This window comes from Trichechus manatus, unplaced genomic scaffold (assembly GCF_000243295.1).
Source record: "Trichechus manatus latirostris isolate Lorelei unplaced genomic scaffold, TriManLat1.0 scaffold00005, whole genome shotgun sequence".
NCBI classification, from domain to species: domain Eukaryota; kingdom Metazoa; phylum Chordata; class Mammalia; order Sirenia; family Trichechidae; genus Trichechus; species Trichechus manatus.
In genome coordinates, this window is record NW_004443941.1 from 33,080,241 (window position 1) to 33,105,728 (window position 25,488).

Consider the following 25,488-nt stretch of genomic DNA (forward strand, 5'->3'; position numbering starts at 1 on the left):
AGAGTTTGTTTTATGTATTTTGGAGCCCTGTCATTGGGTGCGTAGATGTTTATTATGGTTATGTCTTCATGATGGATTGTCCCCTTAATCATTATATACTGTCCTTCTTTGTCTTTTATAGTGGATTTTGTTTTAAAGTCTATTGTATCTGAGATTAGTATTGCCACTCTTGTTCTTTTTTGGTAGTTATTAGCTTGATATATTTTTTCTAACCCTGACGTTTAATAAATTCACGTCTTTGTTTCTAAGGTGTGTCTCTGGTAGACAGCATATTGATGGATCCTGTTTTTTATACATTCTGTCACTCTCTGTCTCTTTATGAGTGCATTGAGTCCATTTACATTCAGTGTAATTATTGATAGATGTGAGTTTATTGCTGTCATTTTGTAGTGTTTTTTTTGTGGTGCTCATGTTTTCTTTGTTCTTCTTACTCTCCTGAGCTGAATTACTTTTGTTTGTGGATTGTTTTTTCATTTCTTTTGTTTTTGCTGAGATTTTATGTTTTTCCCTTTATTTTTATGAGTATGTTCGTCAACTTTCTTTGTGGTTACCGTGAAATTTACCCTTATCTGTCTAAGTTTGAAGCAGTCTATTATTACTTGTTATCGCCTTGCCTTCTTCTCCATTAGAAGGTTCTATACCTACAACGTTTATTCCTTCTTTTACTGTCCTGATGTTGTTGTCATTTACAGATTAACTTCTCTGATTCCCTGTTGTATTTCTTTTGGTTTTGGATAGTCCTCGAGAGTTCATTTTCTAGATTGGTATCTGGCTGGTATGATCTTGTGTCCTAGATTCAGCTTGTGAGCTGAAGTTGTTTGTTCTCAGATCAAAGAACTCCATTTAATAATTCTTGTAAGTTTGCTTTGGTTTTTACATATTCCCTTAATTTCTCTTTACCTGGAAATGTCCTAATTTCACCATCATATATGAATGAGAGTTTTGCAGGATATATTATTCTAGGCTGGCAAATTTTTGTTTCAAGGTTTTATATATGTCATCCCATTGCCTTCTTGCCTGCATGGTTTCTGCCAAATAATCTGAGCTTAGTCTTATTGTTTGTCCTCTGTATGTGCTTCTTGTTTTTCACGAGCTTCTCTCAGGATTCTTTGTTTGTCTTGGTTTTGGTGAGTGTGATTATGATATGCCTTGGTGATTTTCTTTTGGGATCTATCCTATATGGGGTCCGTTGAGCTTCTTGGATGGCCAGCTTTTCATCTTTCATGATATTGGGGAAGTTTTCTGTCAGCAGTTCTTCAAGGATCCTCTCTGTGTTTTCTGTTTTCTCCCCCTGTTCTAGAACTCCGATCACTCACAAATTTTTGCTTTTGATTGAATCCCACGTAATTCTCAGGGTCTCTTAATTTTTCTTTGTTCTTTTTTCTGAGTTTTCCTCAAACAGATTTGTATCTAAGGTTTTGTCTTCAATTTCGATGATTCTGTCTTCCACCATTTCAAATCTGCTCCTCAGCCCTTCTATGACACTGTCTATTTCTGGAATCTTGTTGTTTATCTTTGGATTTCTAATTGTTGTTTTTGTATAATTTCTAGTTGTGAATTTATTTTGGCATTTTGTTCCTGCATTATTTTCCTGAATTCTTCCATTTTTTTGTCTGTATTTTCCATGAATTTGTCTGTCTTTTCCATGAATTTGCCTATTTTTTCCTCATTTTTGTCTGCTTTTTGCTTCAAATCTTTTATAGCTCTGAATATTAGAGATTTGAATTCCCTATCAGGTAGTTCTAGTGCCTTTTCTTCTACTGGAAAGACATCTGGTGTTTTATTCTGGAACCATCGTGTTCTGTTTTTGTAAATGTTTTGATATTGTCTGCTGTCTTTGGGGCATTCAGTAGTTATTTCTCTTCTCGTTTATTGATTGTAGATTTGTTTGTTTCATCCTCTTTTTTTTTTTATTTGGCTATGTCTGTGCAGGAGGACTGTGTGTTCTTTGTTGTTTTCTCGTCTGTGGGCACGATACTTTTCACCTCCTCCAATTGGCAGGGTTAGTTGCTCAGATATAGTACAGCAGGTCAGGTCTAGCTGAAGAGGAGTTGCTGGGATGGGTTGTTTGTGGCACTTACTCCAGCCACCAGGGGGGGTCAGTAATCAGTGCAGGGCAGGTTCTGGTAGGCTGTGCCTGTGCTGCTTGGTGGTGTGATGTTAAGTGCACAGTGCAGGTAGGCAGGATGGAGAGGGAAGATTGTTATGTGTGGAGCTAAGATGGATATGGGAGAGAGGAACAGGAACCAAAAACATACAAACAAAAATGAGTGCCAGGGGAGCTTGCCATTGGAGTGGAGAGATGAGAGACTATGAAATGGAGAAAAACAAATAGGGGAAGAAGAAGAAAAAAAATGAAAAGAAAAGAATGAATAAATAAAAATTAGAAAGAAAAAAGAATAGCAAAGCTCCCAGGGATCCCACCAGTGTGGCTACGAGGTCTGGGGAAGTTGTTTCCAGGTGTTGCAGTACAGCCTGGGTAGAAGGCATAGAGGTGTTCAGCGCCAGGTATTCAGGGAACAGGAAGAGAAGGAAGGTATAGAGAGACGAGAAACTGAGTAATGAAGAAAGACAAAAAGGGAAAAAGAGGGAAAAGAAAAGAAAACAAATTAAAAAAAAAAAAAGAAGAAAAGCCCCCCAAAAAACAGGGGTTAAAAACCCCACAAGAAAAGAAATGCTCTCAGGGATCCCTCTGCGCATCTGTACAAGCTGAGGGCGTAGTTTCCAAGCTGTGTAGCACTGCCCAGCCAGGACGGGCTCCCAACTCGAGAAAAGGAAAAGAAAACAAACAAACAATTTAAAACAACCAAACAAAAGCCCCAGGATCCCACAAGCATGGCAGCCCAGACTGGGAAGCAGTTCCGCACTTGAACGGAGCTCCGCAGCCCCTTAGGAAGAAGATGGCGCACGGAGACAGGTATTTGAGCAAAAGTAGGGGGAGGTCGTGAGAGTTATGGAAGAAATCAAAAGGAGCGGAGAAAGGCAACACCAGCAGCCAACAAATGGCACTCAGGGAGTGTGCTAGCATGGGCGGGTGGAATCCAAGCAGCCGGTGCTTCCCGGACAAGAGACTGTGGCCGTGGGAAGCAGAGGAGGCCGAGGTAGGGTGAAGAAGGGTGGTGGGTGGGAAAGCATATATCGCAAATTACTGATTGTTTTGTCTCCTGTTGGAAGCTCCGTGAAGCTGCTTTCTCATACCCCCTATTTGCTGGTCTCTGATAGGAGTTCAAGATGGCAGATCCACGCTGCGTTAGCCGATAGGGGATCTCTGCATGAATGTCTCCTCGCTCTCCATTCTGTCAGTTTTCTCACTCCATTTGGTGCTTGGCTGAGTTCTTTATCTCTTCATTTGATGTTTTAGGGTTTCAGGATTGCTGTTTCCTCTGGCTTAGTTTTTTGGATCTTTGCTGTGGAGGGACGGTGTGGTGCTTCTGCCTACAGCGCCATTTTGCCGGAAGTCCTCTGAACATTAAGGTTTAATTTTATGCCAGTTTTTGCTCTCCAGAAAAGCTGAGCCAGTTTACACTCCCATCAGCATTGTACGAGCGTCTCAATTTCAGTATAATAAAAAGTTTTTATTAAAAACTAATATGATTTTTTTTTAATAGGTGATTTTAAATTGCATTTAAATAATAATGAGTAAGGTGGAAATTTTCTATTATGTTTCTTTGTTTGCTTTTTCTATGAATTATCTGTTTACATTCTTTCCTTATTTTTCCGTAGAAGTATTAGTGTTTTTCTTGTTTGGTTTTATTGATTTACAAGGGCTCATTACATTTTAAGGATATTTTTATTTAGGCTGTTGGATTTGTTTAAAGAGATGAAACATTTTTATAATTTTTCTCTAATTATTAAGACCGCACACATTTATTGTAAAGAATTTTGAAAATTAAACAAAAATACATTGAAGAACACAAAGATTATCCATTATCCTATCATCTGGTGGTAGCTGAACATTTGATACATTTTCTTTCAGTCTCCTGTTCTGTGTTTATAGGCATTTAAAAAATAAAATTGGAATAATAATATATTCTGGATTTTTAAAAAACATTATCATAAGAATTTCCTCATAGTATTAAATATCCCTTTAAAATATTATTTTAATATCTATGTAGTATTCCATTGCTTAGTTATACCATAATCTACTAAACGTACTCCTCTTCTTTAAGAATATTTAGATTATTTCCAAATCTTTGCTATTATAACTAACTTTACAATAAGCAATCTTATACATTTGATACAGTTTTGATGTTACATTTAAATTGAGCCTTATACCCATGTCTTCTTCATAGAATATAAAAATATAACAAATACTGGACCTACCAGTTACTTGAGTAGGTGCAATCACTTGTCTGGCACTTGATGTAGAAGCTTCAGGAGCTACTTCTACTGGTACAGGAGGTGATGTTTCTTCAATCACTACTATATGAGAAAATAGGGAACAAAAAGAAAATTAAAGCTTATTATGAACACTGAGATCCCACTTCAAAATGCAAGCATGATTTAGTCTAACAATAAACACAGCAGCTCTTGGTTATAAAGAACTCTTATACGTTCTTAAAGCTCAAGCTATTAATCTATAGCCATGGTCTCAATATTTAGCAAGATTAAAAAAATAAAAAAATCTGTTGCTGTCGAGTCGATTCCGACTCATAGCGACCCTACAGGACAGAGTAGAACTGCCCCATAGGGTTTCCAAGGAGCGGCTGTTGGATTCGAACTGTCAACCGTTTGGTCAGCACCTGAACTCTTAACCGCTGCACCACCAGGGCTCCTTATCAAGAATACCCAAGAGCAATTCAAAAGCCAAGAAAAATGATCCTTCATCAAATGATGAACCTCAGTAATGTTTTCATAAGCTATACTATTCTTGACTACAGAAAAGAGTGAAAAACTTATCTTTCTTTGTCCCATTATAGTACTTAAAATATCATACCTGTAATACTTACACTAACATTATATTATATATTAGTAAACTTAAGTGTATTGTTCATATTTAACTTCAATTATGAATTCTAATGATTTACTAAACTTTAAAATCAAAGACACACAAAAATTCTCACCTTACTCTTTTATTTAGACTACTTGTGACACAGTGATTAAGAGCTCAGCTGCCAGTCAAAAGGCTGGCAGTTTGAATTCACCAGCTGCTCCTTGGAAACCCTATGGGTCAGTTCTACTCTGTCCTATAGGGTTGGTATGAGTCAGAATCGACTTGATGGCAACGGGTTTTTTTTTGGTTTTAGTCTTAGCACAGGTAACATGACTACCTGGAAACTGTGGGTGCAGGTGAACAGTTGAAACCCCTGGAGAGAGCTGGAGTTGACCAGGCTCAAGTTTGGTTTTCTCTTGATCCAATGAAGGTATTTCCTAGATGGTTGTATTAAAATATATGTATAAGAGACAAGACGAGAAGAGTAGAGGGGAAGAGAGAGAAGGGGAAGGGAGGGAAGAGGGGAGGGGAGGGAAAGGGAGGACAGGGGAAGGGAGAGGGAAGGAGAAAGGAAGACAAGAATAAATTGAGTATTTTCATTTCCCACATATTACTATTTTTACTTAATCCATTATACTCTTAGAAAGGCAAAGAAATATCACGACATTAGACAAAAATCTGTGTAAGTACATCAAATAAAAAAAATGAACAAACTATTGCTGCACCTCAACCTTGGCAAGCCCTTGAGTTTTCCCATCTGTGCTGATCCATGCACACACTCACCTATTTCCCAGGGGCCCAAAGGTAGACATTTTAAGCAACAGTCCTTAATCCACCCCATCCAGGTTTAAAGTTTTTGGTCCTCACTCTTCCATTCCTCATTCCAAGTTCTGCCCGTTTACACTATTCCTTATATTTGCTCATTCTTTTTCATATTCATAGTCTCCACTATCCTACTGTGGATTCATTCCCTCATTCTCAGTTTATCTTAATAATCTAATTGGTCCCTTGGGCTTCCTCTTCCACCCTACCTCAGTCAAGCCTGCTGAAAATCATCTTCCAGAAATACTGAGCACTTACTACTTTCTTCCACACTTTCCCTCTTTTAAAGAAGATGGACTAGAATACAGAATATAATCTTGATCGCAGTACCCCAGGCCCTGCGGTCAATGGTCAATGACAAGAAGCAGGCCATGCTCAGATGTTAACCCACTCTTGCGGCTTACAGACAGAAAGTCCCCACGGGACTGGGGCAGCAGTCTTCCTAGTCAACAATCAACGTCACTTCTCCACTTACAGGTAGGGTCCAGTTGAGGAGTAGGGTATTTCCCCATCAATTACAACTACACTTTGATATTCCAAGCCTTCCAAAGCAGCCCCACTCAAGTTCTCTTTCTAATCGTCTCTCACAGCTCCCCAAACTGATGACTTGCTGTCTCTTCCACCACACCTTTGCACATATAATTTCCCACCCCTGGACAATTCTCCTTTCTCTTCATCTATCTTTAACTTTCACATTGTGGTGTGATTGATTACATTTGTATGTGGCCTTTCTAGTCATGGTCTTGTAACTCCCACCCAGGTGACTGGGCAGGACTGTGTGATAGGGTAACTGTGGCCCACCAAGGGGATTAGTCAGTTTTGCTTTAAAAGAGAGCGGATTCCAGAGCTGAGAGGAGAATCCCAGCACTACCAAGGAAGAACAGCCAGGAACCAGCACGTCCTTTGGACCTAGGATCCATGCAATGAGGAGCTCCTGGACCCAGGAGATGGAGAGTGAGCTGTAACCTTGAAGACAGTGAGAGGCAGTGGCAGGAGAGACCGAGCAGCAGAGACCTGGCAGCAGGAGGTGGTGCAGTGGGCTTCCCAGCCCACAGAGACAGAAAGCTGAGCACCTTTGGGCAAGGCCTAGGGACAGGGAGAGATGTGCCTGTGAGCAGGTTGGGGAGAGGCTGCCGTAATGGAAGAATTGTATCCTGAGTGTTCCTGAGCCTGAATTGTAACTGTTTTTTCCCTAATAAACCTCATAATTCTAAGTATTGTCTGTGAGTTCTGTGTGGCCACTGCAGTGCATTATCGAATCCAGCAGAGAAGTAGAGAATGCTGTGGGAGGGGCGGTTGGTGTCAGAATTAGTCAGGATGGCAGAGAGAGAAGGCATGTCTGACCTCTGCCTCATAGGAATCAACCTTGGGCTGTTAATCTTGATTCACCTTCCCCTTGCAGAAGTTAGAGGAGGTCAGACGCCACCCCCATGCCGTTTTTACACACATCATGAGACTTTTGCAAGCTGCCAAGACCACAAAGACAATGATTGCATTTTCCCCGCCCCTTCCCCACAAAATAAAACGCGGTGAAAGCATAAAAGAAAATTTTAGGGGACCCTTTCAGATCTTTACCACAAACCCAATCATAAACAGAGAAGAAGAAAGCACTTAAAATGAGACTGTCAGGCAGCTGGCTGGACCACTCACACACTAAATGATTCCTCTCACATATCAACTAGAACTCAATTAAAAATCAACAAAATTTCAAACTCTTGCACGTCACTGATCTTTAGAGATGCTATCCAAGAGTTGCAATGTGCACATAAAATCTGCATATCTGTTGTACTTCTTTTGGGGCCAGTATAGGACAATTTCTTCCTTGATGAGCACTATCACTCCAAAATCATAATTTCCTTTTTCTCGATTCTTTCAGGACTTATGATATAATATATATGTTACTCTATCTCATATTTACAAGCTAAAGATTTTAAAAATCATTTACATATGTATGTGATCCCCACCTAAATTCTAATACTTAATGCATTCTTGTCAATTGAATGAATGATACATACATGTATAAACATTTAATAGAATTAACTACCTAATTTTCATGTTACTACTTAGTAAAAAAAAGCAAGTTGGTTTGAATGAATTAATCAAATGTATTCAGAGAAGCAACAATATTACCTAAATAGGACTTAGATCTAGCAAATGTCCATATCTTCTACTAACAAATTTCACAATTTATAGTGCCATTTTATGCAAAAAACCTACAAACACGAGAGATGGATAAAAATTTCTCTGAAATTTTTTGAGAAGCTGACTTCTCAAAGTCTGCATTCAAGGGTAAGCTCTGCTGCTATTCTAATTTAATTCAAGCATGCATATTAAATTTTAGTTGAATTCAGAAGTGCTTCACTCGTTGTATACACACTCTGAGAATACATGATGCCAAGAACGTGTCAGATCCTTCCCACTGTTGGTGCAGACAATAAGTTGACTCTGAATTCTGTTTAAGCCCCTGATTCCTGTGAGTTCCTATCAACTCATTAAAATTTAAGCTCCATAAAAATAAGAGATTTTTGTCTGATTTGTTCTCTACTGTTTTCCTAGCACTGAGAATAGTGTCAGTTATGTGGTAGGTACTTAATATTTCTTTAATGAATGAATGAATGCTACCTTTCCTTAAATCATAGCACACATATTATTGTATTTATGTCTAAAAAATCCACACATATTCTAATAGAAAACTATTGTGAAGGTAGAAAAAAGATTTACAAACAAGAGTAAATTACCTTCTCAGGGGGTGCAGTTGCCACTAAAACCAGAAAAGAAAGCAGGGCATTAGTAAAATCCAAGACAATTCACTTATTATACTTCAACTTTAAAGAGCAATAAAAGTGAATTATGGTCATCTACCATTGTGGAGGGATTTCACACCTGATGCTGACAGGTAAAACTGTCAGTGAGATGCCTTTCCTCAGCTAGACAGGCTCAGACAGAACACGTGATGATGAAGTTCTTTCAAACTCTTATCATTTAAAAAACTAGATAATTTATTAAAAATTAAAGAAGGTAACACTTTCTGGTATATTATTTTATGCCTAACCTCAATTTTGTACAACTTCCCATATCTTAGAAAACATTTTTATAATTGTCAAATACTTGTTCTTAACACAGTATATAATGTTTGAAATGCTTTCTAACATCAATGTTAAAAAAGAAAGCCACTTGTTTTAACAATGAATGGCTACATTCTCAGTTTATTCTAATCTTTAATGAGGTCTTATGAGTATTATCAGAAAGATATGCTAACTAAATTATGAAGAAAAAAAATCTCATCAGCCAATCAGGACCAATGAGAGAGTAGCATAGATATGCTAAACAAACTACATATTATACAATCACAAGGGGGGTGCTCCTTGTATTTTGAAAGACTTGTTCTTCATTAACTAATCCTTAATATTAGTCTTTAAACCTTAGGTCAATATTCACTGAAATTTTTCTGATGAATTGGCGTCTCCGTAAACATTCACATATAGGCATTAACTCCTTAGAACAGTGAGGATTTCAGATAAATTGAAATCACTTCTACAATATCCTTGTGGTTGAAGAAAGTCAACTAACCTTCTATGTGCCTAACCCACCACCAAGAAAGGACACAGTCTGAAGGAAAATCTGGACAAGAGATCATTTTCCTTCTGCCTGTGTAGAGTATAAGCAGTTGCAAACATCTGGCTATGGCACCCTAAGTGTATAGGACCAGAATGATCAACACTGTCAATTCCAGGTGAGGTCCCACCTGCTTTGCCTAACCAGGAAGATATGCAAAGAGTACAACAGTGGAGAAAAATATGCTGGAACACACAAATGCTCAGAGCCCAGAAAAAAGACCTGACTACCAAGAAGGAGGCCCTGGGTGGTGTAAACGGCTAATGTATTTGACTGCTAACTGAAAGGGTAGAGGTTTGAGTCTACCCAGAGGTACCTCAGAAGAAAAGCCTGGAGATCTACTTCCAAAAAATCAGCCATCGAAAACCCTATGCAGCCCAGTTCTACTGTGACACACATGGGGTAGCTATAAATCACAATCACCTCCATGGTAACTGTTTTTTTGCTAAGCTCCCAAATCTTCACTAGCCTGGGGCATCCTCTTTCTTCACAAGATCCATAGATGAGCACCCTGAATTGTGCCCTAAGAATCAACTGTGAAAAGCCAACAGGAGTTTTATTAGAGTAAACATACATTCTGAAAAAAATCTAAGATTTTCATTCCTTCTAACTGGGGTGAGAATTTTTGTGGTAACAAAGGTATTCAAAGTATCAGATATACCAGTTTATATACAGAGACAGAGATAGAGATAATCCCTCTTCCTGAATTCCAGAAAGATAGTAACCAAGTTCATTGTCTCCAGACTCCCTCTGGATTATTAATAAGACCTTAACCATCTCCTTGGAAGAATGTGCTTCTTGGTCACAGGTCGCATTACAAGCTCTTTGTATGGCATCTGGCAAGTCAGGTCCCTTCTCTATGCCTCAGGTTTCTCAGAAGGTAAATGAAGGGACTGCACTGGTGATCTCCAAGATCTTTTTATCCTACCTTCCTTCAATTCCCCTCCCATTACCCCTGACTGCCCACTGGACTCTCTATGATGGAAGCTCAGATGATGCTTTAACTTTTTTAAGCCTTGTAAGAAAAGAATATTTATTAATGGTCCTCTAGATACAGAAACGAATAAGGGCTATTACCTGCAGGATTTAAATCACTCCCCAGGAATAAATACCAAGAAAACGTGGCCCCCAGACAGCAATCAAGACAACATCCTGAGATTACCATGGAATACAGTTACCTGGCAGGTATATATTGTTCCAGAGCAGTGGTTTTCAGCTGGGTACAATTTTGCCCCCAGGAGACATCTGGAAATATCTGGAGACCTTTTGGAGCCCTGGTGGATGGACCAGGGGTTAAGAGTTATGGCTGCTAACCAAAAGGTCGGTAGCTTGAATCCACTTCTTAGAAACTCTATGCGGAAGCTCTACTCTGTCCCATAGGATCACTATGAGTCAGAATCGACTGGATGGCAAAGGGTTTTTTGGTTTGGTAATCATATCCGTGGGTGGGCTTTCCATTCGCATCTACAGAGATGCAGCTAAATATCCTACAATACACAGGAGTCAGTCCTCCACAACAAAGTATTGTTCAGTGAAAAGTGTCAGTATTGCCAAGACTGAGAAACCCTCTTCTAGAAGGGCAAAAACATGGAAATCAAGCACAGACACGGACAGATGGCTAGAGTCCATGATCCATTTCCACTCTCACCTTCTGGCTCTGCCACTCCTGGCCCATGTTCCTGGGAGAAGGTCAGGGCCTCCACTGGCTCTTCCTTGGCTGGGAGAGGTGGAGGATGAGTACTTTTAGCAACAGGTTGAGCGTTCTTTGGCTTGACAAATACAGGTCCTTTACCTACATGGTGATGGATTGGCCTGCGTCTATGAACGCCAGAAACTGTATAACCCATTCCACCAGGACAGATTTCCTTAAAAGCAGCTAGATTTGGGATGGGAAAATATTCCTTTTAAAAATCTAAAAGTGCAAAGCTTATACAGAGGAAAATATCATGATGAATATTTCTTAATCATCACTTATATAGTTACATTTAAAACTTCAAAATAGATACAAAAATATAAGCAAATTGCTTAAATTTCTGTTAAACTTTAGTATTTACAGAAAAAAAACCAATCCTTTCTTTTACCAAACATTTCTCCATTAATTTAATTTCTTATCCTAACCACTCAAGTATTATATCATATTTTTATATATCAGATATATAAAATTAGGAGATATTACATATTTAAGATACATACATAAGGAAATATTTTATGTAGAGGAGATACTGTATGTATCATATACAGCTTATGCTGTATGTGTATGTATAATATCAACAAAAATCAGGCTTTCTACTTTTCCTCCAGCTTTTGTGTTTATTTCATTAGTTATTAACAAGGAATTCAGTGATATCTCTCTAAGTTAGATGACTAGCAAGAAGGCTAAAATGGAAAAAAAAAAAAAGCAATCATATTCAGAGAAATGAGACATAGAAATAGTCATGATTTGTTTTTAGTTGAAGAACCCAAAGGGTTCAGCCAGAACAGAGTGTATCAGCTGACTTGAAGGCCTGGGTGAGGAATACTTAAAAAAGGTGAACAGTTTTTGAAGAGAGATTCTCAGGATAGTGAGAAGGAATAGAGAGAAAGGAAACATGCTAAAGAGATGGTAGGGAGAAATCAAAAAGAAAGGAAATGCCAAATTAGTATGCAAGTTATTTTCAAGGGAAGGGATGACTAGTGGGAAAAAGGCTGATCATGAGCAGCTGGTGTAATTGTCAAGAGGAGGAAGAGAGAGTCTGAGCCCTGGAATCACTATCCATGCCAGAAACGTAGTTTTGTACTCTTAAAAAGTAGACTAGACACATGCGATGTGCTACACATCCACTGAAAAATCCCATGAATAAGCAAAAGAGGAAAGACAAAGGTGGCGAAGCAATGCATGGCCAAAGAGAAAAAACACACTTGATCCCTTTGGTGTTAGTGTTGGAGGAAAATTACTGAAGGCAGGCATCAAAGAACATATGGTCAACTTTCTCATTTCTACTTTAAACTTCAAAGTAAAATAAGTCGTTTCTCACGTCCACTGAACAATAGATCTCCTATTGAATGTTCTGGACCTAAAAATAGTTCTCAGAAAAAGGAAACTCTAAAATCCTCCTTAAAGTGTGCTAAAATATTATTTTTCCAAAGATCACACACAATGATGAAACTTCATTCTTACGTTTAATTAGAAAATGCAATTCTTAAATCAATGTTACTTGAAAGAACAGATATTCCCAGAAGACAATATGTTTTCCTATCAAATTTTTGAAGTATTAATGAACTAAATATTATTTTCATGAAAATCACCATATAACCAAAAACTGGTGAAGCCCCAAATTTTTATGCTTATTATTTTCAAATTTAATTTTTTTATTTTATGGAGGAGTGTTCCTGAATTACTTTCACCATCCTGATTTATGCTCAGGTAAAGGATTAAAAAGCTACATGAACTTAAAGAGAAATGTGTCTATGGATTATAAAGATCATTTATTTATTACTACTTTTTAATAATAAGTATATCAGATCCCACAAGAGGGTACTAAGGCCTTTTGGAGGTATCTAAAGTTATCCAGTCTACCAATATACCATCAATGTTGTATTAGCCTCTACTTTGCCATTTCTTTCTGATGCTAACCACCAACAAATGTAGATCACGATCCTTACATTTACTTAAACCTTACCTACTACGTTGCTGGCCCTCTGAGAGCTAATATCCCTCCCTAGGTGGGAAAAATCTGATCAAATAAGGAACCGAGCAAGCAGTTTTACGCCTACCCCACCGCAGTGACTGTGGTGCTAGTCCTTCTTTGATAATATCATGTCCAGTGTTTGCAGGGTGCTTTTACTTTTCTTCTATTTAATTCTACCTGACCCTGCTAGAGAAGCTGATGACTCCCTGGTAGAAGTAACACACTTGGAGAGATAAATTCATCCTTTCAGGACACTAGACAATTATGTGCCAAACTAAAGGAAAAAGAATAATCAGGCTTTTAATATCCAACTCCACCTGGAAGTTCATAGATGTTTTGGCAGCGTCCACCCTTGAATTACTAATCTTCATAGGATAAATTCAATCATGAATACAATGCTGTCTCCAACTGAAGAAATTAAGCACAGTGTTCATAACAGAACCTGATAGCACATGTGCAATAAATGAATGAACGAGCCAACCTACACAAGGTCTAGTTACTGGGCAACTGATGAGCTGCCAGTCATTAGGAAAGTACAAAGCCCTGCAGAGCCTTCTGGTCTCTCCACACTTTTAAATAGGAGACTTAGAGGCTAGAAGCTGAGGATATTTGATGGCTTTTCTTAACATTCACAAGGAAGTTTAACGTTACACAGAAAGGAGAAAATCTCTCTGCATGTAACTTTCCCCACTGGTTCAAACTTGTATGTCTATTATTTCTTCAGATATGCTAAGAACACGTTATGCTATGAAAAAGTCACCCTCAAAAGGCAAAAATGACCCAAGCTGTCAATGTCACCCTGCGTGCTTGTATGGCTGGGAAACAGTGCACACATAAGGCTAGGCATGTCTTACCTGTGCCTGGAAGGGGACATTTCTCACAGTGTGGACCCCAGGCTTTGCCCACACTACAACAGCAGAGCTGCTTGGTGAGGTGTACAGACAGAGGGTGCATACACTGCCTTCCGGAACTGACAAGTCGATAACAGGGCCCTTTCTCTTCAGAAATCATAGGGGTATCCGCTGAAGCAGAGAGATAAGGCCTGACGTCACATGAGAAATAAAACACAGATCGACTTTTCATGTAATAGTAAGATGAAACTTAATTTCAAGTCTGGATTAGAAGCCATACTTCAGAATAAATCTACCTAGATTTAGGGTACTACCTTTCTTGGTCTAGAGTTAGTTTTCAGGGCACCTAATATGGTACAGTGGTTAAAAACCTTGGCTGCTAACCAAAAGACCAGCAGTTTGAATCCACCAGCCACCCCTTGGAAACCCTATGGGGCAGTTCTACTCTGTCCTATAGGGCCACTATGAGTCAGAATTGACTTGACAGCAACAGGTAATGTCCTGACAGTAATTGTACCAGTCCCTGTCTGGTCCTTTCTTTCATTTTAGTAAACACTAAATTAGGTACGTGTGAAGAGTAACACTTTCAATAAAAACCCACCTGCACAAATAAACCTAGACACTTATTATCAAAATCACTACCTTGTTTGATTTCTCTTATTTAGCCATAAGAGAGGTAGCTATAGGATAGAATTTGATGAACAAATATGCTCTGCTAAAGATCAGGAAAGAACACAGTTGATGCTACAAGCATCAGTGAGGCCCATGAACAGTGAATAGCAGGCAGGAGGCAGCTTCTGACTTGCAGTGCCACAGCACACAGGCCCCCATCCACACAGACAGCACACCAGAGAAGGAACCGAGGATGTGTTCATCCTCTCAGAGAGCACTGCAAAAGCATACCAGGCCACATTCTTGAAATAGCTAAATCCTAATCCTGATTCTTCTACTACAGATTTAGTAGATTTACCAGTTGCCATTGAGTTGATTCTGACTCATGGTGACCCTATGTTTGTCAGAGTAGAACTGTGCTTCATAGGGTTTTCAAAGGCTGATTTTTCAGAAGTAGATTGCCAGGCCTTTCTTCTGAGGAACCTTTGGGTGAACTCTAATCTCCAACCTTTTAGTTAGCAGCTGAGCATGTTAAGCAAACCACTGCACCACCCAGTGACTCCAGATACTAGATAAGAGTTCATTAATCTAACATCTAGGCACTCTACTGGGCATGTAGGGCAAATATGAGGATAAAAAAGATACAGCCTTGCCTTCAAGAACTTCACTTTGTAATGCAAATGTGGACAGACTATACTTTGCACAGCCAGGGTCAAGTCTGGTCAAAACTGCTGAATCAGGCCAAGCTTGGTGGCCCCCCTCTATGCCCCTTACCCCACCCCAACCAAAGCTCCTCTCTCTAGTATCAGTATCCAAATAAACCCAAACCAAACCCATTGCCATCAGTCAATTCCGACTCACAGTGACCCTACAGGACAGAGTAGAGCTGCTCCATAGGGTTTGCAAGGAGTGGCTGGTGGATTCAAACCACTGACCTTTTGGTTAGCAGCTGAGCTTGTAACCACTACACCACCAGGGCTCCGTATCCAAATAAGGTTTTCATAATTTGCTCTTCCCTTAACCAGTCCCTCTACCTTCCTACCCTTCTTGCTCAGATTTAAACGTCTCAGCTAGATGCTATTAGAAACAAACTGATTAAATTAAGGTGCTGTGACAGTGGGAAGATCAAGTTTTGGAGCCAGATGGGCCTGGGTTCAAATTATGGTTCTACACCTGCCAGCAATACAATCTAGGGGTGCTTACATCACCTCACTAAACCTCAACAATGTCTATACTTACAAAATGCTAGGCTCAAGTGTGCAGATAAGATACAACATATACCGAAGTAGACACAAACCACATGTTAATACCTGTTGCCACTGAGTCAACTCTGACTCATGGCAACCCTACAGCAGCTATCCTTATTGATAATAAAATAGATGACGCCATCCTCCCCAGGGCATCTGTACCCACCTTGATCACTGCTTAGTGGCAGAATTTCAACAATGTAATTTCAGCACACAGCTGCTAACCAAAAGGCTGGAGGTTCGAGTCCACCCAGAGGTGCCTCAGGAAAAAAGCCTGGCAATCTACTTCTGAAATCAGCCATTGAAAACCCCTTGGGGTCTCCATGAGTCGGAGTCAACTCCATGACAACTTTTTTTTTTTTAAGACGGTCAATGACAGATATTATAGGTGAATTGGGGATGGGGGCGGGGATTGAGAGGAGAAGAGGAGACCTTCCTAAAGCGATGAAACTTACAGAGAAATGTACAGCCAGGCCAGCTCTGCCTAGAGCTCCTACAAAAGTGCTACAACTGAGAAGTTTGAGGTCTTAGTCTTTCCCTCTCCCTTCTCCTACTTGGTTTCTGGAGTCTGTGCAGCGATTAATGAAAGATTAAAGGTCACAGAGCAAAAGTAAAAGAAAATTTAAGAGCGTTATTACTACCCTCAAAAGGTTAGTAAGTCCCTGAAATGACTTAGTATCACTCATATAGCATGTGTGTGTGGATATATGTATGTCTGGATGTTGCATAATCTTAAGAACATATACATAGTTTTAGTATAGTCAGCTCACCAATGGGTTTAGCTCCAAATTTTCCTTTCCAAATCGACTGTTTGGAATTTACAACACAAATTTCCATAGAAACAATATCAGGTCAAGCCACAAGAGCATATTTTATACTTGGTGGGGATTAATTATAATACTAATCACATTAGTGTTAGTTCTAGGTCCCAGGAGCAAGGGCTATTCAGAGCAGAGCAGAGCAGAACAGAGCAGAGAATTGCCTCAAGTCCTTTACATTGGGAAACTGTGACTTTGGCTCCCTGTCTACTTCTCCACACCCACCTCCTTGTGTCCACCTCTCCAAGCACCTATCCAGAGGCATCGTCCCTATTATACTTATCCCATTCTGCCATTCAAGTATTATATTATGAAATCACCTACCATGCCTGTTCCTAAAATTAAATTAAAACTCCAAAGCATCAATTCAAGTGTTTTAAGGGATTAATGTGAGTGTTTAAGTGTGGAGTTATAAGAAATGGCTTGCTAATGAGAATGAATCTCTGGTTGTTGAAATCTCAGGCACTGCACAAACATAAATTTAAAAATTCAGGCAGTTCATTACCTGAAGAATAAAGTAGAAGTCTAGCAAGTTATTCTCCCTAAACATCTTACCCTAAAAGATCTCTGTTTCTCATAGCTTTTTTTTTTTCTTCCTCCCGTAATTTTCTAACCCAGATATTCTCCATAAGTTCTGGGGTATCTGGTTCTGGGGTATCTGGTATTTTTTTTTTTTCCCACGACTATTTCCAAAGCAATTCAAGTGGGATCTTTAGAAATTGGGAGTAAGAGAAGAGCACTGGCTTATAAGGTCATCAATAAGTAATTGTCTTTCAGTCGGGGAAGGTCAGATCATGTTCTAACTTAACAGTTTGCCCTGCCCCAAGTGTACACATCCCTTAACTAAATCCACTCCTTCAAAAATGGAAGAAAATGAAGAAATCATTGAAAAGGCATGGCTTACATGCCTGAATTGTATTGATGCAATGCAATTTTTCAATTTTTCTTTCATCTACAACTATGTGGACCAAAAAGCATTCACTTACGCCTCAGATTTCTAACGAGGTATACCGTTTAAAACTGCCCCTATTTTAAAACCTAAATGAACTATTTATTATTCTTTTATCATTTTAAATAACTAGCATGGTAATTCCATTCATTTCATTAAACATCTTTAGCATTTACACATTCCAATCAACATGACAAATAAACAGTGGAACAATATGCTATACATTATTCTTACATGATGCAAGGATTGGTAGATTGGTGCTTCTAGTATCTGAGTGTCTTTAATCATAGGTTAGAAGGCTAATTGTAAAGAATAACTCACTAGCATGCTACATTTATTATTTAAAATACAGTACACATGATTACACACCCTATTTAGCCAAAGGTTTCAACTTGTAGTAAAAAAAATAATTGTCAAAAAAGTTCTAAAGAACAGGTGAAAAGTAGTATGTGGTGGAGCAATACTCAAGAGCAATAATAGAGGGTGCCTCTGGGTTCTTACATGTTGTTAGATGCCATCAAATCAATTCCAACTTATAGCAATGCTACGCACAAGAGAATGAAACACTGCCCGGTCCTGTACCATTCTCACAATTGTTGCTATGTTTGAGCCCACAGTTGCAGCCACTATATCAATCCACCTTGTTGAGGGTCTTCATCTTTTTCGTTGACCTTCTACCTTACCAAGCATGATGTCGTTCTCCAGGGACTGGTCCCTCCTGATAACATGTCCAAAGTATGTGAGACGAAGTCTTATCATCCTCCCTTCTAAGGAGCATTCTGGCTGTACTTCTTCCAGACAGATTTGCTCATCCTTCTGGCAGCCCATGGCATTTTTAATATTCTTCACCCACACCATAATTCAAAGGCATCAACTTTCTTTGGTCTTCCATATTCACTCTCCAGATTTCGAATACATATAAGGCGAAAATATCATGGTTTGGATCAGGTGCACTTAGTCCTCAAAGTGACACCTCTGCTTTTTTAACACTTTAAAGAGGTCTTTAAGCAGCAGATTTGCCCAATACAATATGTCATTTGATTTCTTGACTGCTGCTTCCATAGGCGTTCACTGTGGATCCAAGTAAAATGAAATCCTTGAGATCTTCAATCTTTTCTCTGTTTATCATGATGTTGCTTATTGGTCCAGTTGTGAGGATTTTTGTCTTCTTTATGTTAGGGTGTAATCCACACTAAAGGCTGTGGTCTTTGATCTTCATCAGTAAGTGCTTCAAGTGTTGTTCACTTTCAGCAAGCAAGATTGTGTCATCTGCTTATTGCAGGTTGTTTATGAGTCTTACACCAATCCTGATGTCCCATTCTCCATATAGTCCAGCTTCTTGGATTAATTGCTCAGCATACAGACTGAATAAGTATGATAAAAGGATACAACCCTGACACACACCTTTCTTGACTTTAAACCATGCAGAATCCCCTTGCTCTGTTCAAATGACTGCTTCTTGGTCTAAGTACAGGTGCCTCATGAGCACAATTAAGTGTTCTGGAATTCTCATTCGTCACAATGTTATCCATAATTTGTTATGATACACATAGTCGAATGCCTTTGCATAGTCAATAATACAGAGGTAAACGTCTTCCTGGTGTTCTCTGCTTTCAGCCAAGATCCACCCGACATTAGCAGTGATACCCCTCATTCCACATCCTCTTCTGAATCTGGCTTGAATTTCCGGAAAATCCCTGTTGATGTACTGCTGCAACCACTTTTAAATTACCTTCAGCAAAATTTTACTTCCATGTGATATTAATGATATTGTTTCATAATTTCCACATTCTGTTGAATCACCTTTCTTTGGTATGGGCACAAATAGCTGTCTTCCAAATTAGTTGGCATAGACGAGTGAGTGCCTCCAGCACTTCATCAGTTAGTCAAACAATCTCACAGTTGGTATTCTGCCAATTCCTGGAGCCTTGTTTGTTGCCAATGCCTTCAGTGCAGCCTGGACTTCTTCTTTCAGTATCATCAGTTCTTGATAATATGCTACCTCCTGAAATGGCTGAATGTCAACCAATTCTTTTTGGTACAGTGACCCTGTGTATTGTGTCCATTCTCTTTTGATGCTTCCTGGGTCATTCAATATTTTGCCCGCAGAATCCTTCAAAATTGCAACTTGAGGCTTGAAACTTTTCTTCAGTTCTTTCAGCTTGTGAAATCCCGAGTGTGTTCTTCCCTTTTGGTTTTCTAATTCTAGGTCTTTGCACATTTCATTGTAATACTGTGTATCCTCCAGCTGCCCTTTAAAATCTTCTGTTCAGCTCTTTGATTTCATCATTTCTTCCATTCACTTTAGATACTCTATGTTCAAGAGCAAATTTTTTTAAAACTTTTTTTATTGTACTTTACATGAAGGTTTACAGAACAAATAGTTTCTCATTAAACAGTACACATATTGTTTTATGACATTGGTTAACAACCCCTTCTCAACCTTGGGTTCCCTATTACCAGCTTTCCTGTCCCTTCCTGCCTTCTAGTCCTTATCTCTGGACTGTTGTACCCCATTAGTCTCGTTTTGTCTTACGGGCCTGTCTAATCTTTGGCCAAAGGGTGAACCTCGGGAGCGACTTCATTACTGAGCTAAAACGGTGTCTGGGGGCCATACTCTCAGGGTCTCTCCAGTCTCTGTCAGGCCAATAAGTCTGGTCTTTTTTTGTGAGTTAGAATTTTGTTCTACATTTTTCTCTAGCTCTGTCCAGGACCCTCTGTTGTCATCCCCGTCAGAGCAGTCAGTGGTGTTAGCCGGGCACCATCTAGTTGTACTGGGCTCAGTCTGCTGGAGCAAGAGCAAATTTCATAGTCTCTTCTGACATCCATTTTAGTCTTTTCTTTCTTTCCTGTCTTTTTAATGACCTCTTGCTTTCTTCATGAGAAAGATGTCCCTGATGTTATCCCACAACTACCTGGTCTTTGGTCATTAGTGCTCAATGGGTCAAATCTATTCTTGAGATGGTCTCCAAATTCAGGTGGAATACACTCAAAAAGTCGTATTTTGGTTCTTGTGAACTTGTTTTAATTTTCTTCAGCTTCAACCTGAACTTGCATATGAACAATTGATGGTCTATTCCACAGTCGGCCTTTGGCCTTGTTCTGACTGATGATATTGAGCTTCTCCATTGTCTCTTTCCACAAATGTAGTCAATTTGATTCCTGTGTTTTTCATCTGGTGAGGTCCACATGTATAGTTGCCTTTTATGTTGTTGGAAAAAAGTATTTGCAATGAATAAATCATTGATCTTGCAAAATTCCATCATGCGATCTCTGGTGTCGCTTCCATCACCAAGGCCATATTTTCCAACTGCAGATCCTTCTTCCTTGCTACCAACTTTCGCACTCCCATCACCAGTAATTATCAGTGTATCCTGATTGCATATTTGATCAATTTCAGACTGCAAAAGCTGGAAAAATCTTCAATTTCTTCATCTTTGGCATTAGTAGTTGGTGCTACTAATTTTGAATAACAGCGTATCAATTGGTCTTCCTTGTAGGCGTATGGATATTATCCTATCACAGATAGTGTTTTACTTTAGGATAGATCTTAAAATGTTCTTTTCGACGATGAATGCAACGCCACTCATCTTCGATTTGTCACTCCCAGCACAGCAGACCAATACTAACTCAAAATGGCCAATATCAGTCCATTTAGCTTAGATTTTTATGTGGTCCATTTCACTTCTGATGACTTCCAATTTCCCAGATTCATACTTCATACAGTCCACATCGCAATTATTAATGGATGTTTTCAGCTGTTTCTTCTCATTTTGAATCATGCCACATCAGCAAATGAAGGTTCCGAAAGCTTGACTCCATCCAAATCATTACGGTCGACTCTACTTTGAGGAGGCAGCTCTTCCCCAATCATATTTTGAGTGCCTTCAACCTGAGGGGCTTATTTCCACACTATATCAGACAACGTTCTGCTGCTATTGATTAAGTTTTCACTGGCTATTTTTTTCGGAAGTAGACCGCCAGGTCCTTTTTCCTATTCTGTCTTGCTCTGGAAGCTGTGTTGAAACCTTCCACCATGGGTGAAGCTGCTGGTATTTGAAATACTGGTGGCGTAGCTTCCAGCATCACAGCAACACACAATCCACCACTGCACGACGAACTGATAGACACGTGGTGGTACATGTAGGTACAGTGAAACAGTGGTTAGTTGGAATATATTCTTTGTGAGAAGTGTTGCTAAAATAAGAGTGAAAAGATTCAGTACCCTATACAAAGAGAAAAACATTTTAGAGGTGTAAAACCTACTAGAAATGTCATATCAGTCAGGAAAACAAATCTTTTACGCTTGGCTAGAAACATGAGACAAATATTCAGAATGGTAATAAACATACAGCTCTGTACCCAAATATAGTACTGAATCTTAACTATGTATCCCATGCTGACAGCAATTCAATTACAAAACAGAGTAAGAATGTAAGATGCTATGTTTCTCTTATTTGGGTTCCCCAATGGTATATTAAGTAATTTACACTTAATTATGGCCTCGGAGTTCCACAATAATCCCTGCTTATGCTTTCAAAGATATGCTGTCCTAATCACTTAAAATGTGAACAATAAATTTCATTACGCAGATACAAATTAATCTGGTACATACAAGAAGATGGAAAATAAAGAAGACTTCACAGGACAGCAACAGAGTAAGAGTTTATCTCACCTCACCTACTACTTTGTTTTCACTCTCACCCCCACCTCCAATACCCTCATTCAACTCTTGGATTAAATCCCATCATTAGGTTTTATCCCTTTAAAGCTTAAAATCCCTGTGGGGATGAGTGTTGGGATAGGAGTGTGGGGGCAGATAAAGCTGTTAAGAGGGATCTGAGAGAAACTTACCTAGCGAAATAAGAACCACTGTGTCCCCATTTTAGGAAAGGGGCTGTTAAAAATAAATTCTAGGAGGACCAAAATAAAAGAAATGATGATTCTAGAGCCATTGCAATGATAGCCTATCTGTCCTATAGTTGGCAGCTGAGATTAAATAGCAGCTCTTCTTAAATAAATGACTTACTCCTGCCAATTCAGGACCTTTTCCATTTTCTAGTTAAAGGCTTAGGTTGTAGAGTAAAAGAGATACAGTTTCAAATCTGGCTGTTATCACTCATAGGCTGTGTGACTTCTGAAAAGATCCTTAACTTCTCTGTGCCTCAACTGCCTCAATTCTGAAATAGAAGAATAACAATACAAACTTCACAAAGATCTTGTAAGGATTATATGTGATAATCTTACAAACTTCACAAAGATCTTGTAAGGATTATATGTGATAATCTAAAGTGCTTATCACAGTGCCTAACAGTTATTAAGTACACAATAAAAATTATTATTATCATAGTTGTTGAGTGCTTGGGAGAACTATGTTATCAAGGACAAAAACACTAGTCAAGAAGGAAACTGGTTTTAGAGGGAAAGCAGGATGTCTAGCAGTAATTTACCCATTCTGCTTTCTAAAATATGATTCAGAACTGTGCTGTGCAATATGTTAGCCACTAAACCACTAGCCACATGTTGTTATCTGGATTAAATTTAAATTAGATAAAATTAACAATTCAATTCCTCAGTCACACTAGTCACATTTCAAATAGCTACATGTAGCTAGTGACTACTGTACTGGACAGCAGAGATATAGAATATACAGATTCATCAATGCAGAAAGCTCTATTGGACAGCACTGATGTAACCCTTGGGTTGGCAAACTTTTTCTATAAAGGAAGGGCCAGACAGTATATATGATCTCTGCTGTAATTACTCAATTCTGCCATTGCAGCAAGAAAACAGCCTTAGACAATATGTAATGAATGGGCATGGCTGTGTTCCAATAAAACTTTATTTACAAAACACACAGTAGGCCAGATCTGGCTCATGGGTCATAGTTTGCCAAACCCTGCTAGATCAGAACTGAAAATTTGAAGGCACAATCCCCGTTTTAAATCTTAGATGTCGGTCACTAGTTACGTAATTTTGGAAAGTCACTTAAGCTCCTAGCTTCAGTTTCCCAATGTGTAAAATAATAATAATAAAATTCATATAAAGATACTGTGGGAATTAAAAAGAAATGTTGTACATAAATATGACTGGCCTGGAGGGGATCTGTCCTTCCTCTCATGATTTCCAGGGCTATGGCAGAAGTTCCTGAGCATTTCTTCTTTCTAACCCTCTGTATCTGTCAATTAGCTCTATGTCTATGAATCAAGAATACTATAAAACACCAAAAGTCCTGGCTCAGAAGTCTTTTATCTGGGCCCTTCTTAATGAACCTATGGACGCACCCTCACAGCTCCCATCCTGAAGCCCTTGAATTCCTAAAGAAAATTAATTGCAGTTCTGAAAGCCAGAAAGTCTTGCTACTTTGATTATGGAGGTTATTCTACTTTTCTTGGATTTGTTTTACAAGTCCTAAAATGTTCACCTTTCCCCATAAAATAGGTAGAGGCAGGTCTGCAAAATGGTTCTGCAGCATTCTAAGCTACAGATACAGAGGTCAGAGGCCAGAAATGCCCTCATCCTCCGGCATTCTTCCTTTCAGCTTGGGTAAGTCAAGGACAAAAAGAGGGCAAGGAGAGAAAGTGAAAACGGTTGCAACCTTTGGCTAGAGTCAAGGAATTCTTAAGGGTGTTCACCTCAGTGCATTCGAGAACAGGGGGAGCTTCCCATTGCTCCTCAGCTGTTGCCAAGTGCGTTTTTTGGAGTTCCCAGAGTCAGCCCCACCCTTTATGGCCTAGATATGCCCAAAATTCATGCTGTCTGAGCAGATGTTGCTTGCATGCTCCATCCCAAGCTGCTTTCATACCTCTGAAGAACATATATTACAAATGACAATTTGCTCAGTGTCTCTTTCTCTCTCTCTCTCTTTTTTTTGGTACTGATCTCTAGTATCCTTCTGGAATCCCTGTGTGGTACAAAGATTAACATGCCCAGCTGCTAACTGAAAGGTTGGAGGTTCAAGTCTATCCAGAGTCACCTCAAAACAAAGGCCTAGCAATCTACTTCTGAAAAACATCTGTTGAAAACCCGATGGAGCACAGTTCTACTCTGACATACATGGTGTCACCATGAGTCAGAGGTGACTCAATGCCAACAGGTTTTTAGTAGTCTTTTTCTACTTCCCCATAACAATCAATGGCACCACCATCTTCTAATCTTGCTGCTTTTGTTCCCTACTCTGTAAATATCACCCTTTTCCCTGATTCTTCCCAAATGTCCTCAGACTTTCCCCAACTAGTCCTCCAAAATATAGTTTGCCATCAAGTCAGACTGGACTGGTCCAAGTCACAATCCCTAAAGGAACCCTACATATCTCTGTGATGTTACATGTGGTGAAATCAAAGGAAAGAGAAATAAATCTGCCCACTCAATGTTGGTAATGGGCCCAGGTTTTAACTTCAAACTCAAAACTGGAATATTTCACTAGCACCAAACGTCTCTTAATGCTTATCATTTCAGCTGTTGTAGCTGAACTGTAAAATTGAATTATTTTTCAAATAAGTATGGATGGTTGTTTAATAAGTTCAGTATTATTTGAGCAATGACAGGAAAAATAAATACTAAGGAAATGTACAAGTGTTTCAAAAATCTCATTGGCAGATTTCTACAATCTTATTAAAACCTGGATGCCTGCCCTTAACTCTAGACATCAGATTTAGTCAAAGTTTAATAAAACATTTTGTGACCAGCTCTCAAAGTTTACCCAGTCTGCAACCTTCAATGTAATTATTTTAACAAGAGTACAAGTCAAATTATTTAAGGGAAAAAAATTCACAACAAATTCTATATCTAAACTATAATCTTTTATGCTTAAATTACAAAACTGTTTAAAATATTTAGTCATGTAATAAAAGCCAGCAAAAAATTATCCCTAAATTATCTGGATATTGTCAACAATGTGAGTTTTGGCCTCAAATTTCCAAATCGTTGCTATCAGTTTTCAAATGTACCTTGTATACAAACATAATTTTACA

General features: G+C 38.9%; 1 protein-coding gene across 21 annotated transcripts in view; it reads right to left on the reverse strand.

Moving 5' to 3' along the window:
- Positions 1 to 25,488, reverse strand: part of LTBP1 (latent transforming growth factor beta binding protein 1) — a 666,638-nt gene that overhangs the window by 172,584 nt on the left and 468,566 nt on the right. For 14 of the 21 annotated variants that reach the window (XM_023736168.1, XM_023736140.1, XM_023736141.1 and 11 more), the window contains 5 exons: positions 13,893 to 14,060; positions 11,019 to 11,246; positions 8,494 to 8,516; positions 5,271 to 5,370; positions 4,324 to 4,422 (listed from right to left, as the gene is read on the reverse strand). In XM_023736168.1, coding sequence (XP_023591936.1) covers positions 4,324 to 4,422; positions 5,271 to 5,370; positions 8,494 to 8,516; positions 11,019 to 11,246; positions 13,893 to 14,060 — 618 coding nt within the window. The remainder of the gene's footprint in view (positions 1 to 4,323; positions 4,423 to 5,270; positions 5,371 to 8,493; positions 8,517 to 11,018; positions 11,247 to 13,892; positions 14,061 to 25,488) is intronic. The other 7 variants (XM_023736164.1, XM_023736155.1, XM_023736138.1 and 4 more) reach the window with 4 other exon arrangements.